This window comes from Thermobia domestica, chromosome 16 (genome assembly GCF_964235325.1).
Source record: "Thermobia domestica chromosome 16, izTheDome1.hap1.1, whole genome shotgun sequence".
Taxonomy (NCBI): domain Eukaryota; kingdom Metazoa; phylum Arthropoda; class Insecta; order Zygentoma; family Lepismatidae; genus Thermobia; species Thermobia domestica.
In genome coordinates, this window is record NC_137469.1 from 65,761,385 (window position 1) to 65,778,348 (window position 16,964).

A 16,964-nucleotide genomic window follows, 5' to 3' on the forward strand; every position below is an offset into this window, starting at 1 on the left:
ATAATAAAGTTATTACTGAGCCATCGTGCTCACCGCAACAAAGGCATGTACGATATGTTAAGAACATAGCCACGAAAGAGCTCTGATTCCACATGTTTCTAATAGACTAAACAAAGTTTTTATAAGAAGTTACTATTGCTCTCCCCCAAATGTAAGAAGTAAACTTACAGATTATACAAGTATTTCACGAAACGTAATACATCTGATTTTATAAAGCAATTTGAGAATGCAGTATTATGTAAGAATTCCTAATTACTTTCCCGACTTACACAAATCTGAGAAAAGAAAGCAACAAGAAACTGGAAAACAAAATGATTTCCTGAATTCTAGTGAAGATCCCTCACATAGATTCTGTCTAAGTTTAAATTTTAAATAATGACAAATTAAGCCTTCAATTTTGTCACGATACGTAGTAATTTGTGGGAAACAATAATAATATAATAAAGTTACTTACATTGAAATCAGGATCCTCACAATGAGGTTCATCTTGCCAACCATCATTCTGGGTCTGATGGCTTTGATCTGGTTCTTCACCTTTCCACTTATCCCAGTTCTCTAAAAATCACAAAAAGATAACAATTTAATCATATATCATATACCGAAATATTCGAAAAACAAGATGCTTCTTTTTGAGATAATTACCAATAGGCTACAATAAAACTAATGAATACCCAACCACTCATTACTTAATTTCTGCCTTTGTTTTTTAAAAAGAACGCAACAGTCTCTAAGTCCAGTTACAGCGACCCTTTAAGACTACATACAACATACGACAATATAAGAATATATACACAACTTCACAAGTTTCAATAAGCACTATGTTATCTTACGGTAGATTCTCTCAACAAAATTAAATGATTGAGAACCAGACAACGGGTCTAACAACTATCATCTAAATTTGCTTTCAAACTTAGCATAAAAAATATCTGATGATTTGTTCAAATTACAATAGCTATTATAGAAGAGATGTATTAGTCACATTCAGGCGTTCAGAAAACATCAACTCTAGATTTTATTTATTTGTTTTATTAGTAACACAAGAACAATTTAAGATTATGTATTTGTATTTATGAAATGATAAATTTACGCTACATTTCTGATTCACCTCCTCAATCCTAAGGCTTACACTTTTATAGAGAAATATAGGGTGAGCCATATTTATATTTTGTATACTGTTAGTAATAAGCATTATGCATGTCTTTTTATATAGCTCAACAGGAAGCATAAAGATAGGAGTTACTGATACATGCTTCTTTTATTGCTGCAATGAATCATCATGGTGTGGACCGCTGTTGAAATTTCGTACGTCGTAGAGACATCTTCAGTAGTGGAAGCTCCATTACAGCACAACCTCGTTTCAAACATTTTTAAGAAATGGATAGCATCATCCCGAAAGGTCATACTGCACGCTGTTCACAACTTTCGTGAGACCGCAAACGCAAGCAAGCAAGCAAGCAAGAAAAAAAAAAAACCCCTCGGAGACCTCGAGCGCCATGTAATGCAATAAACATTGAACTTGTGTTCAATAACATAGACCAAAGCCCGAAGGCTACAACTTCACAATTGTGTCTCAAGTGCATATTCCACGTACCAATGTGCGGCGAATCCTTGAAAAGAACTAACAACTGTATCCACATAAGCTACACGTGGTGCATAAATTGTTCAATCAAGATTAGGTTCAATGAATCACATTAGCTAATCAGCAAAGGTGATAACTTTGTGCAACACCGTATCATGTCCGATGAAGCTCATTTCCACCTTAGTGGTTATGTCAATAAATAAAACTGTCGATTTTGGGCTAAACAAAACCCGCAACTGTTGCATGAATCGCCATTGCACAGTGCTAAGGTTACTGTGTGATATGCAGTGAGTCATGCCTGTGTGATAGGTTCCTATTTCTATGAGAACGAACACAATGACACCATCAAAGTCACCACTGAGTGGTACAAACCAGTGGCGCAATCAGCTAAGAGCTCGGGGTGGCCTATCTCCTTCCCCCCGAACTAACCTGGCCTATCTTATACAGCAGCGCTGTACACAAATTTTGGTAAAATTTTTTAAAAAATCATTGTTTGTCATTTGTCCAGTATCTTTAAAAAAATATGCAAACACACACACACGCGCACTGTCCATGAAAAGTGCTCTTAATCTACATTGAAGCATGAAACATCACGTGCGAAATATCATCTTGTGATACTTTACTGCTGTCCTTTCCGAATAGCTGCCTCACCTCTCTAGCCAATAACCACAGACAAAATACAATGTTTTTATGTTTCTAGCTTTCTGAATATTTTTTCTGGGTTGTTATTGGTTTTGTGCTATGATCCGTCCCTGCACTCTAGGTGTGGTCAGAAAAGTGGTAAGCAGTTAGCGACAAAAGTTCTTTCCATTTGGTAAAATTTATTTTCGGTATAACAGTAGTATGACTGGAACGTACAGAAAATTACATTGTTTTTAATTTACTGAAAACTGTACTCAAATTGCCCCTCCATTCTGAAGTTATTCACGAAATTAATTTTATCAAACGGAAAGAACTTTTGTTGTTGACTGTACCCACTCTGTCGTATTGGCATCCTCATAAGACTGAAAATTTTAATACGGTATTACAAGTTATCCGTTTGTGAGCAAAAATTTTCGTGAGCTGGTATAGCGAAGTGTGCCTTGCAGGTATCAATCAGTAACAATACACTCCGCCATATCTGTTGTGCCACTTCGGTGCAACAATCAGTCTGTGGGTCAACGAGAGTTTTCTTTGTAGACTCTATTAAGTTCATGATGAGGATAAACCTAAGTTTATCATCTGCAAGTTTTTAAAGATCTATATACCGTAGTAGTATTTCAGTTCGTACTATTATAGGAACTTCTTACTTACCATTTCAGATGTCAATATTAAAAATACACTTCGAGTCCAAACAGAACCCTTGCGTTCGTGTGTGCAATGAATATTAATACGTAGGTAAGTAAAAGTATAGGATAACATATCATATCTTGGTCTCACGTGTGAAGTAAATTAGAAGACACGATCAAGTAGTATGTTTTTAATGTCAACCTACACCTATACTTTAAATTCTCCACCATAAAGCCCAAAGTCAGAGTTGTCAATACTTAATCTATACTTCCAATTACGTACCTAATTACTTCCCTTTGATAGCTGTTAAGAATTTCGTTTGGATTAATATAAAAATCTAAGTGTTAAGTACAAGGTTCAATTATCAATGGATTTTCATCAACCATTTGTGTAGCACTCTTAATATAGGCTAGTAAATTTTAATGGCCTAAGTAAGACAGGAAAAAAAAATACCTAAGTCGAGATCATCATCATCATCAGGAAACTCAGGTTTCTGATCTCCTTCCTCTCCTTCGTAAAACTCCTCATTGAACAGCTGACTCATTCGCTTGTCATATTCGGCTGGATCAAAATCGCCTTCCAAATCATCATCCTTAAAAATAAATAAATAAATAAACTATATCATAAACATAAGTCGGCAGTTAACACCACACACTACCTTACGTTTAAGCAGCACGAAAATTCACTGCTGCAAAATCAAAAGTTCGCCAGTCGGAGCTTATCTTGTGCCAACCCAATCTAATAACAACTGTTGTTACTGATTTATTTAAGACTTTCTATTATTCTCCATCTTTTTGGCTTACTCAAAGGCCAAACTTAAAGAGAAATAAAATCCGACGAAAGCAAACATTTATTTTTACTAATCTGTGTTACAGCTTTGGCAATACACGATGCCAATTTAAAAATTACATATCCCGCGCGCATTTTCCATGTAAGCAAATGTTCAATCTTCTTACATATATCTCGATCTAATTATTCGCACTACATTCTTTGTCAAGAAATGTTGTAGAATTGCACGTTACTTCCTTCATTTGTACACGCCTTTGGCGTAGAAGACCTGGGTTCGATTCCCGGCGGGAGCTCATGTGGTTCGGATCCCACATTATTCACTGGGTCCACGTCTCACATAGCCTCGCTGCTCAAAGGCACGCTAAACTTAAAATCAGCTCAGCTTAACCCATTTATGCCCAGGTGCGTAGTTATCGACCCCAAGAACTACTTACGATATTTCATGTTTCAGGGTTTGCAACACTGAAATGACACCGAAGTGCTGTTAAAAATAGAGCAAACTATAAGTGGTATTTTTGTTTTTTTAGTTGGGTGACTTGCTGATTCACAAGAAGCCTGAGTCTGCAAAATGTCATTTTACAATGGATTTGGAAAATGTTGGTGGAATAACTACATCACGATGAATTTACAATATTATTATCGTTTAACGAATAAAGAACTTGTTCGAAGATGGAACACATATTAGTCGATAGATCTCACCGCGCTGAATAAAATAACACGGTTGAGAGTAAATCCTTAGGTATAGCTCTCGAAAAAAATCGAGAAAAGCAATTTTTTTTCTAAACCTAATAAAATTATCCTGTACGATAATCATGTCATCTATTAAGATGAAACTGATTTTATTTTGCTGAAATAAATGCTAATCTAACTTCTCATTACGCTAATAGCGAGCTGGCACTGTTATACTGTACGGTTAATGAGATAAAATGATAATCTCATAAATTTTAATTTTTGTTCAACTATAACCTTAAACGATAGATCACATTAAGCTGAACAAAATGACATGCTTGAGAGTAAATTCTCATGCGTTGTTTACGAGCAAATAGAGAAAAATGAATTTTCGTGGCGTTAAAAAGTGTGTCTTTCGTTGCCAATCTGATGCAGTTGATAGTTTTTACTCTGGTGGAATAAATTTATTTATTCTTTGTGAGCATTGTACTTTGCAAAATATCTATATGGGTACATAGGTGCTCCCTACGTAGCTAATTGGTTTTCAAGCATTTACGAGAAAGGATCAGAAACTAAACTTATCAGAAAGGACAAGGTTACAAGACCGATATTTCTGCAGTTTCGTATCTTAGATAGGAATATGAAGTATGTGGTAATTTCAATACATGGAGTTGGCAACTGTGCAGTTTCAGCAAACCGCCACATACGGCGCTAGTTGTAGGTAAACACAAATGGCGACTCGTTTGGAAAACTGGTCTCGCGAAGAAGTTCGCTCAGTTCTTGGAGTTTTTGGAACGAGGGCGCACAGTGACCGCTGAGCGATACTGTGATATCTTGACAAGATTGCACAAAGCAATCAGGAAGAATAGGCCAGAAGCTCTCACCGAAGGCGTCATCTTCCTTCACAACAACGTATGCCTGTATACAGCTCAGAAGACCATCACACTGTTTAAGCTGTTTCGCTGAAACATCATCGACCACTGTTCCTACAGCCTGGACCTTGCTCTAAGCGAATTTCATCTATACTCGCTTTTAAAGAAGCACAACGAGGCCGTCGCTTCGCTTTAATGAGGAGGTGAAATACTTCGTGACAATGTGGCTAAACACGCAAGACAGGATTTTTATGAGAAAGGAATCTTCAAACTCATCCCACGATGTGATAAGTGCCTCACCCGATATGGAAAGTACGTCGAAAAATAACCTAATGTATGTACTATCTGTTGGCTGTATTAGTTGTATGAAATAATATATACACTTTCACTGCATGCTTTCTAACCTAATTTTCTGATCACTCCTCGTATTTGGAATACATGCTTCCCAGTTCGGTCACCATAAAGGCACAAAAGGTTTAGTATTAACATGTACCATTGTGTTGCAATTGGAGACTTATTTAAATTAAGCTGGTTCAATTAACAAGTCTGTTAGTAGGTACAAACAAATTAAAAAGTTCAGTTTTTGTCTTTATGGCAATGACCTAAATGTGTCGTACCCCAAAATAAATACTGTGTACGATTTTTAAGCTTTACTATTTCTACTCTCTCCAGGCAGTATGTCACATTTCATAATAATTGTAATTATTAGTCTGTTAAAAATTGAATTTCTAATTTTACTAACTTTACATTCAAATGTTACCAATAATAATAATAATAATAATAATAATAATAATAATAATAATAATAATAATAATAATAATAATAATAATAATTGCTTTTTAGAATTAAACAACTAAAGATTAATGGACTAGCATGAAGGTCTATTTTCACAATGTTTACTCGATTGTTAGTACGATTTTATTTTAGTAAACTCCAGGATTTAGAGATGGGACAATATAATACGATTTTTTTGCTAAATAAAGAAAAAAAAAAACAGAAATTCTCAACAAAAGTCACTACTAAAAATCACATGAATAACATTCATTTTAGCTTGAAACTTCTCTGCCTTAATTAAAACTAAAATCTGACCAACGCAAATCACTTTTAATAAATAATAGTGTTACAATTTCAGCAATGTAAAACTGATTTGCTTTGGTCAGATTTTAGTTTTAATTATGGTAATAATCACATTATACTCCTTGAAGTACACTTCCTAAGGATACAGTCATTTACGGAGTGTATTTACTAGAGTGGAAGAGAGCCACTTTCAATGGACAGTCTGGCGGGATTACTTATGTACTGCCATATTCAAAAGTCAATTCTCTGTAGTTGAGTTTCTTTGCTTAACAAATTTCTAATTGGTAGACCGATAACAGTTCAGTTTACTATAGTAAGGGAGAATAGTATACCAGTTGAAATATTGTTACATTTTAAATAGGTATTTGCTGAGTCCATGAATTCATCTAAAAATACCTTTCATTAGCATAATTTGTGTAGAGCTATTTCTCATTAGCTCTCCTTGGCAAAAAGAAAGGACAAAAAGAAAGAAAAAAGAAAGGAAAAAGAAAGGAAAAAATATATATAATGATAATGAGATGGTTGCTGCACAGCAGCACTAAATATTCAATGAATGAACGAATATTCAATCAATGGATATTCCATGGACTGAATCATGTGAAATATCTGAGGCCATATGATGTGCATTATTCGAACAGAAGAACTAGTAGTGTTTATTCTAAGGTGTTTGTAAATTCTGTTGAATAAACATCAGTTGCTATATATATATAACCCCCCTTTAGCGAACTACATGGGGCGAAGGGGTATACTAAAATTTGCAGTCCGCTAAATGTGTCATGAACAATAATGAAAATAGGGTATTACACTTGAAATTTTTCTGTGTAATGTAAAATATTCAATTAATATACCATATTAATAACGAAAATCTCTTTACAACCGGGTAAGAGTGAAAAGAAATCCAAAAGTTTCACTTGCTATCCTGTCGAATGTTATTTCTTAATAATCAAAGATCTAAATTTCCTGAACGTTTATAGTGAGTCAAAACTTCCGGATCTGAAGATCTCTTTACGTATGCGATGATTAATCATATTCTTTACTGTACTAGAAAATCTATGTCAAGTTTTATAGCAGAAATAATCAAAGCGAGTAATGCTCATATATGTATGGGTTGAATGTGTTTATACGTTTGAAAATAGGGACTTTTAATTGAAAAAATAACTTAAAACGCTTACTTGAAAACCAACATCTTTATTCCCTGTAATTTCCTTCAGTTTCTCTAGTTTCTCCATTATCTCTTTTCGTTTCAAAGCTTTTAGTTGCTTTATTTCTTCTTTCTTTCTCTGCTTTTCCAATTCTTTGCGTTCTCGTAATTCTTCTCTCTTCTTCTTTCTTTTATCGTCTTTCCTACGCATCGAACTTTCAATGGTTCGCGGATACCTCTTAATCTGGAAAAGAAAACTTTATTAAATACTAAATAACAATTACACGAATGTTATGAATTCATACATACGGGAATAAATAAGAATACTCTTACTATATTATAGGACAGCTAAGAAAGTTTCCGAGTACCAGAATGGTTAATATCCACATAGGTTACGAGTGGTAAATTCCCAATAGGATATACGAGTAGTTTACATTAGTCTACAAAATATGAAATCAAAACAGAACGAAATTAAATCTTCAGATGCCCTTGTGCCTAAGGGAGACGGAGAGCAATTGGTGGATTAAAGAGTGGGGTAGGGGGAAAAAAACACACACACAGAGAAACTATATGGACACGAATCCTAAATTTTCGCAACACTGTGTTTATTATCAGGAAATAAATTGTCTTAAATACATAAATTGTCAAAGGAAGAAGGCAGGTAAAGAAAACATAATAAGAAATAACTGTAATAATCCATTAACAATAATGCATAATGTAGCGATGGTCCCTCTTCCCTCTCACTATTATCAACTTCAAAGAATAAGAGTGAGTCTAATTAATGAAAGTAACTATGCGACTTCATAACTCCTGAATTACCCAACAAATCTCGATCAAATTTTCAACATAGATGAGGTTCGGACCTGGGAGGGTTTCTATCATTTCACTTTGACGGTAGAATTTAGAGGTTGGGGAGAGAAAAGAGGAGATATACCTAGGTATAAAAATAGAACTTAATAACTCTTGAACCACCCGACCGAACTCATCAAATTTTCACCATAGATAAGGTTCGAGTCTGGAATGTTTTTTATTATTTCACGGTACAACATAAGGGAGGGGGAGATATATATATAAATAAATAAAACTCTTGAACCACGTGACCGATCTCGATCAAATTTGCCATATAGATAAGGTTTGGGCCTGTGATGCTATTTATCATTTCACTTCGACGGTGCAACTTACGGAAGGGAGAGGGGGAAAGATATTTAAGAATGATCGAGAATGATCGATATTAGTGTTAAATCCATAGTTCTCTGAGTCGCTGAGATTAACAGTGACATTTCCAATGCCGTTTAAATCTAAACTCAGCTCTTTGTGTCAAAAATAAAACCTATTCTCCCCGTGCGACCAACGGGGAATTCTGCTAGTCTCAAAGTAAATACAGATTATGTTTTATGCAAATCGTAGAAATTTATGAAGTTTTCGAGACACATATTTGACTAAATTCGGGAGTTAGGGAGATATTCACACCCCATTATCGACCGATTTTAACTCAAAGTAGTGATGATTTTTTTTTTATTTATTTATTTATTTTTAAACGAAAGTTACCATGGAACATATATATTTTTAATCATGGGACAGAGTTGTAAATTTTATTCTAATTCTTCATTGTGTCAACCCTTAGCAGTGAGATTCCATATTGTACCAAAATCAGGTAATATTTACAGAAGTTATACTGGAACATAATTGGGGAAGTTAAGTTGACTCTCATTCTTGTCTGATTTTAACCCGAAGCAGTGAGGATGATTGGCCTCAAAAAATATATGCCATATTCCATCATTTCTTTTTAACGGAAGTTAACGTATAACATATTTTTTATTTTGTAGAGAGGAGAAGAGAAGGAGTAAATCCATATCTTTATTATTCCTCACTGATTTAAACTTTATGCAGTGGAGATGATGGAGAGGACTTTTAAAAAATTATGCTCTACATTGCTTTAAAAAAAAAAAAAATCAAAACTGGGAAGGAGATACATTCACCCTTTCATTCTTGACAGACTTTAACCACAAGCAGGGGGGATGATTAGGAGGCGTCAAAGAAAATATATGCCAAATCGAATCAAAACTGAACGATATTGACAAAAATGATTTAATCATATTATTTAAATATGGAAACTTCGAATTTTTGAGAAATTACCCCTTTTAATCCTTTCCTTCGACTGGTTTTAACCTCAATAACGGTGAAGATTGGGAAGCTCTACGTTTTGAGCAGCATGGAATAATTTTTTCGCAGGTTACAAAGGATTTTTTTTTTTTAAATCACAGTGGTATATGTACAAACTTGCAATATAAGATGAATTTTACCCCAATTCCCCTTATTCTTGATGGATTTCAATCCTAAGCATAAAGTTTTAGACAAACGTACATAGGAAGTTTCATTAAAATCGGGTACATTATCGTGGAATCGAATGGTAGATAGAAAATGGCAAGCAAAATGATTTCGCTTTCGTATGTTGTAAATGATTACGTGTTCTAATATCCTCAAAAATAAATCTCTAATTTCTTGTGTTCTTCTTACAATCTTTCAATATATATTCACATTTCTTTTTAGTGAGATTAACCTACATTTGTTCCGACAGGGAATGGAACTCGGGTTTCTTACGCCAAACTTGGGAACACCACTGAACACAACGTTGTCTACTGAACCATACTTGACTGGTAGAGCCCGAGATCATTTGCAATAAGAGTGAGTACTATATCAATGACAAAATCAATAAACTATCTTCGAGGTAGCAAAGAAGAATACATTAACTGGATAGATAAGAACATTTGCACGACTTTTCAGCGTTCAACAAGGAATCTGAAATCCCTTAGTGCTAATATTAAGAAAAACAGGAGCTGATCAACCCACAACTGCTAATCAAGTGACTTTCTTCACTGACAAAACGTATACGTGACTGCATTTTTCTTTACAATCACCTTGTGTAACTGTTACACACTCCTCTAGCTTAGCTACACACTAATCCAAAATTAAACACTACTGGAAAAAATACTATGGAGTAAGTATTTTGAGTACTTGGTTCTCGAAATTTTGAGATGTTTCACACATATATAAAAACCAGAACTATCAGTTTCAAAACGGTGATATTAAGAGTCGCTTGGAACAGTTTATCTCTAATGGAATATAATGAACAGAATACAGAGTATGGCTCAGTAACATGAACGAAATTAACATACTGCGACGTCACAGACTATTAGAATACAACAAAACTGAACTAAGTGATAATTTTTGTTTCTATATCTGAAAACCACTCCCTTGAACGGGCTCGCACTCATTCATGAAATTACGACTTGCGACTGGAACGGATAGTGCTATCAAGACACTTCATGGAAAAACTTCATGGTGGAAACTGGTTCTGTACAGCAGGCTACAGAGTTTATAAACACTTGATACACTTGGTCTACTCTCTCCAGGCAGTATGTCACATTTCATAATAATTGTAATTATTAGTCTGTTAAAAATTGAGTTTCTAACTTTACTAATCTGAATAATAATAATAATAATAATAATAATAATAATAATAGAGTAGCTCAAAAAAAAAAAAAAAAAAAAAAAAAAAAACAGATTCTATGGCTGAAACTTTTCTTAAATAACCAACATATTTTATTAAAAAGAAAAACATTCAAGATATTACTGCTGAAACTCTTCGTACATAGTTAACATACTTTCAGAAAAAGAAATCAGATATAACCGCATGGATTACACTTATAAAATTACTTACAAATTCTTTGTCTGGTTCCTCGAATCTGAAGTTATATTTATGTTCAAATTCATCTTGTTTTTCCAACGTCCTTTCGTCTTCTGATAACCCTTCATCAGAATCATGAATTATCTCTTCATAGGTCGGTATATAATCTTCATCTTCTTTATCTAAGTATCTACAAATAAAATATAAGAGGTTAAATGTGCAACCGAAATTATCTACATACATGATTGTGGACACTGAGAATAAATCAAACAGGTTTATTAGCATTGCTACATTATATGTTTTCCGAAATTGTTAGTGATATCAATGATTTTGTTAATATTGATGGTTGTCAGAACAGTGGATGATTTTGTACAACATTTTATGTACGTTTCTCCAATCCGTATTTAGAAGTAGCTTCGTGATTCTACTGTTTATTCTGCTCATTTTATGTTCAAATAAATGTTTTGAAAATACCAAAATTGTTGAATCGTTAGTTTTTAGCCCTAGCCTGTTCTTTGATTCTAACTTTAATATTCCATAACTTTAACAGTTGCATGTTAATTCATAACTTCCAGTTTATAATTTTTTCATCTGTGAAGCAGATTTCATACGCTGATAAAATTTTAGCGTTTATATGTCTTAGAACAGAGTTCGTTGAAATGATCTTACAAATTGGAGTATCCCTATTCATTTTTCAAATTTAATACATTTTTGTCTTCAATAATTTTTTATCTCTTCAACGGCTTTTATTATAGTATTTGTTATAGTATTCCCTAAGTAGTTACTTCAACGCCACTTTTTCTTCCCTAAGTAGATATAACGCTACTTTTTCCTCAATAAGTATATACGGTCTTCAATTTCAGTTTCTAATTTATTATGCAACAACGTTTATGAGTAAACTCTGTTAAAAAAAAAAAAATAGATTTTTATATGAAAAACGCGCAGAAATACTATAGAACCAAAATTGATATATTGGTCCCTGTACGTTAAAAATTTTAGATCTGAGGCATTTAAAGAACCATTATTTTATTATTCTAGTTTGAAATATATTCTTGGGTTGATGATGTTGAACAGTTACATTAATGTCTAAAAGCTAACCTAATTGGATATTATATGTTAATAATAATAATAATCAGAGTTGGCAAAAAACATGCTTTTTATTGAAAAACCAAAAAAAAAAAAAGTTTTTTTTTTGTTTAAATAATTTACTCTATGTATTTATATTACATATGGACAGAAATAAGTTTGTTTCGCCTTGATGTTATTATGCATGAACCGGGTTATGTTGGAAGGGGTCACATAACGCTTAAAGCGGAATCCAACCGCTTCTCGGCTTACATCCGAGGGAAACTGTCCTTCATTTGGACTCGAAACTGGGACTAATTGGCCACAACTGCGAACTTCTGCCGACTCACTCACGAAGGACTTCTGATAAAAATACGTTGTACTGATCTTTACATACTTGTTAATACAGTTGTCAAGAGTCATTTCGGAAGGACAAAAAGATAAATAGTTGAACAAGTGAAACCATTATACAGATTTTTATATGGACAATTTCAAAATACTGCAAAGTACAGAAGAACTAATTTAGTCCAAGGTAGTTCACTACAACTTTTATTAGTCCAAGTTAAAGAAATACAACGACTTAATTTGTGTATCAGTACGAAAAGTGAATAAAGATACGAATTATTTGAGTCCACTTTGACCCATTTATACATGAATAGATACCAAAGATACTTCTGATTTCAATAAATGCCTCTCGTGCGGTTTGTATGACCCCCTCCCCCCAAAAAAAACTACGGCATTTCGTAATCAATAGTAAAGATTATTAGAACGAAACAATATTTAGAATTTTTCTTTGATTGCAACTGCATAATAATAATAATAATAAACTATAAAAAATCATATAAGAAACATTCATAAACTTATACAAAAGACAAAAGTTGCTTTTGTAGTATAATCCCTTTGAGTAATGAATGGGGAATTTAGGTCTGAATATAATACGAATAATATACGGGACTAAAACGTGATAATCTACAAATGTGTGTCCATCAAGATTTTACGAACACCTACACTTTTACGAACATTTTCGCTTTTTTTTTTTGTGTGTGTGTGTGTGTGTGTGTGTGTGTGTGTGTGTGTGTGTGTGTGTGTGTGTGTGTGTGTGTGTGTGTGTGTGTGTGAAAACACAAGCTGGTTTAAACCACCTTGTTTAAACCTACCAACCCTAATAATAATAATAATAATAATAATAATAATAATAATAAATCAATATCCTTAAGATATATAGTATATTTTAGTGACTGTATTGAGAATCGTGGCTCCAAAATGGTTAATGCATATTTTTGCTAAATGAGATGAGAGATTGATATCGCGAAACTATCGCGATGTTGAAAAACATCATCCTCAAAGGAACGAGAAATAAAGAAGAAGAGTAATTGGTATCCTATCAAAAGAAAATGAATTGTTACTAAAACCTCACCTTCATTACTCTAATACAAGATTTTAAATCTGAGCCACTGAGCCACCGCGCCCCCAATACAAAGTCAAAAACAGTGCAGGGAAAATGGATGAGCATTGGAGTGAAGACCATCAAGAACGTAATTAATCATCATAAACACTACGACGTTTCAGCATTTCATTCACCTAATAAGGGAGTAGAAAGCAATTGTGTACTGCGGTGACTCCACCTGTAGATCCGAAGTTGCACCGAATGGGGCTGCAGAAAAATTCTTCTAAAAAACACAATTGCACGTGGCCTAATCAACTGTGAGCCGCAATCTACGTGACAAATTAAAGCTCTGGACAGTGTTTAAAAGTCGTAGACATTTTACTGCGACCCATTGAGGGAGAGAAAGATCCACTGCAGGTGCCTCTACGAACTCCATCTATCCGGAGAAAAGTGGAAGTCTGGTGCCACACTTGATAAAGCATGAATTTGTCTATCAAATTGTAGCAAAATTCGAGCCGCAACGTACACCCAACGAGACGAAAAATCTGTCCTGACTCCATTCATCAGTACAAAACAAGGTTCTCGAAGGAATATCTGGTTGTTAACATTAAAAGAGGAACTGCGCATCATGAAACTTCGTAATTCTACAGTGTACTGGAAACAATTTAACATTATTTGTTAATTGCTCCGTACCAAAGAACTGTCACGTAATAGTCAGCACTAACCTCCATTAGTTGCAAGATAGAACACAGAAATACTCTTTTGCTCACTGATGTTACAGGAACTTTATCGTACTTTTCTGTGCATTTATAAGCAATATACACATCCCTTATGCTGCTGAAAAACATTTAATAATTACTGAGTTGCAATGAAAGAGACGAACATTCAACAAAGCACACCACATGCAGTTTTTACTGTGAGAAAATTTTTCGAGTAACTTGCAGACGAAAGAATGCCTTTTATTATCGTTGCCAAATCTCACGATAATTACTGTTCCTCAAAAACTATTAATTTTCTAATAGGTCTTCATTCCATCAACGTATTATATAAATATTTCTTTCATATACTGTAGATACTTGTAAAATCCTCCAACAAATAAAAACTGATAGAAGTGGTTTGTGCTCAGGCACGGTAAGCCAGAGACTCGGGTTCAATTCTCAATTCAGTCGTACGTTTTCACTCTCTTGAATTTTACTGAATTTGCATGTGTACATAATATGATCTGTGAAAATTTCATATAATATAAAATCTTCATTAACAAGCATTTCTTAAATATACTTAAATATCTTTCTACATTAAACCCAAAAATGACACACTGTACTACAGTTGTGCTTTTTCTCAGCTGCATGTTATTAATTTTAAGCTAAGACTCGGTCAATATTTCACACCTTGAGTTTAAAGTCCCCTTTCAGCACCGAAGTTATATGAGACGGGATCTGTTGTTTAAAGTGGAATCTGAACCACTACATGAGTTTTTAACTGAGGCAAGTATCCTTATCATGAATAGAATGTTAATGAATACTGTTAAGAAGCCTAAGCACTGCGAAATTAAAATACCGCCAATTTTACACTAATTAAGTGATATCTTCAAATAGATAAAAAATAATACAAATGTGGAACAAGAGCTCGCTAGACAATATTATTTTGCATGAGGTACCGTTATGAGGTGAGTCACCTAGTAGCTTTCCCTCTGCAGCCATTTAGAAACGCGAAAATGAATGCCGATTTTCAAAATGGCTGGAAATCGAAAGCAGATAAGTGAGTCGTAATAACGGTATATCGTGTAAAATAATATTGTCAAGCGAGCTCTTGTTCCACTTTTCGATTATCTTTTATCTATTTGAAGATATCACATAATTACTGTAAAATTAGCGTTATTTTAATTTCGTCGTGATGAAGCCTCTTACAGAGGTTTCACCTAAACTAAATTTGGAAGCTGATATCACTACAAAGCTTCTCAACTAATATCTCAACCAACGTTCTCTATTATGAGGGACCATTGGACTCTGTTCCTGGCAGTACTACAGTGCTAGGTTGGTTCGCTTAGGGTCCCTTTCAGAACGAGGCTATATGAGACGTGAACCTACAACAAACAATCTGGACCACATGAGCTATCATCAAGAATCGAACCAAGGTCTCCCACACAGAAGGCACTTATGTTAATCATATATCCATGAGGGAGCTCTAGTACAAAAGTGCTCACACCATATCTTACCCGAAGTGTTTTTATAAACTTCATCACCTTCTCATATGAACAATCCTTGTAGTATTATTTCTCACCTTTTATTAAGAATATAGTCTCTTAAAAATGCTTCATTCTTATCTATATTTGGATCATTCCAAAAATCATGCAGGTACTTCATTTCAGTCTCTGCACCCTTATCCTTCAGTTCTTGTTTTTGACCTTTTAGCCACTCGCGGTACTCCTCCTCTTCTTTCTCCTACAAAATTAAATTATTACAAACATATAGTTAGATTTAAACAAGAATTGCATATTATTTACTTACGGAAGTATGCACATTTATTATTAGAAAAAGTTATTCTTACCTTATATCCTGGACATGAGAATCATAAAACAATGTTTCAGGGCTTATCCGACCTTTCTCAATGCATTTTCTGCTGCTACATTGCCCATTAAAACATGGGCATTCTGTCCATCTGTAAAAAGCCATGCTTCAATAGAAAACCTTTGCAATAATGGGTACGTGTCGGTGCGGTTTTTCCTTATAAATTAACACAAAAGTTTTCGTTATCTTCACTGTAAGTAACAGTGCTAGTAAGTAACTTTACTAGCATCTCACAGTTAACGCCACTTCTGAAGAAAATACTAATTTAATTTCAAGATATGAAACCTGCTGCCTTATCACGGCTTACCATGTGGTCCAGTTTAACCAGCGTATTGTGGTACAAGATATTGAAAAAGGAACAGAGAAGCCCTGAAATAGTTTGTTGTGATTTTCATGTCCAAGATGAAAAGAAAGAACAATTTCTTTCTCTAAGAATGTCAGACATTAGAACCATTTCATACAAAATAATTTGAGATGAGTTAACGCCCCGTTCAGCAGCGAGGCTATATGAGACATGGATCTACTAATTAACGTGGAACCCAAACAACAAAGCTCCTGTTGGGAATCGAACTGGGTCTCTCATGCCAAAGGGGCATACGCTAACCACTTAGCCACGGAGGAGCTCACAAAAATACTTGACTTTTCTAAGTTTCCAGTTATGTCCTAGAACACTAGAGACGACAGGTGAAAAATGCAAATGGATGATGAAAGAAATGTTGGAATGAGAAACTGAGAGGAAACAGAAGAATCCCGAGAATTCACGAACAAAATGTTTCTCTCGTAGCATGGAATGAAATTTACTACCCTTCGCAGCTGAGGAAACTTTTAACACTGAATTACAATGTTTCTAGGTCTAATTTT

At 34.2% G+C, this 16,964-nt stretch overlaps 1 protein-coding gene across 1 annotated transcript in view; it reads right to left on the bottom strand.

The window, feature by feature from the left end:
- The window catches only part of LOC145673124 (protein KRI1 homolog), a 43,538-nt gene that overhangs the window by 12,544 nt on the left and 14,030 nt on the right, over positions 1–16,964 (bottom strand). Inside the window, exons 5-9 of the mRNA XM_081742509.1 lie at positions 15,817–15,977; positions 11,118–11,274; positions 7,428–7,640; positions 3,302–3,440; positions 455–555 (exon numbers count right to left, since the gene is read on the bottom strand). Coding sequence (XP_081598635.1) covers positions 455–555; positions 3,302–3,440; positions 7,428–7,640; positions 11,118–11,274; positions 15,817–15,977 — 771 coding nt within the window. The remainder of the gene's footprint in view (positions 1–454; positions 556–3,301; positions 3,441–7,427; positions 7,641–11,117; positions 11,275–15,816; positions 15,978–16,964) is intronic.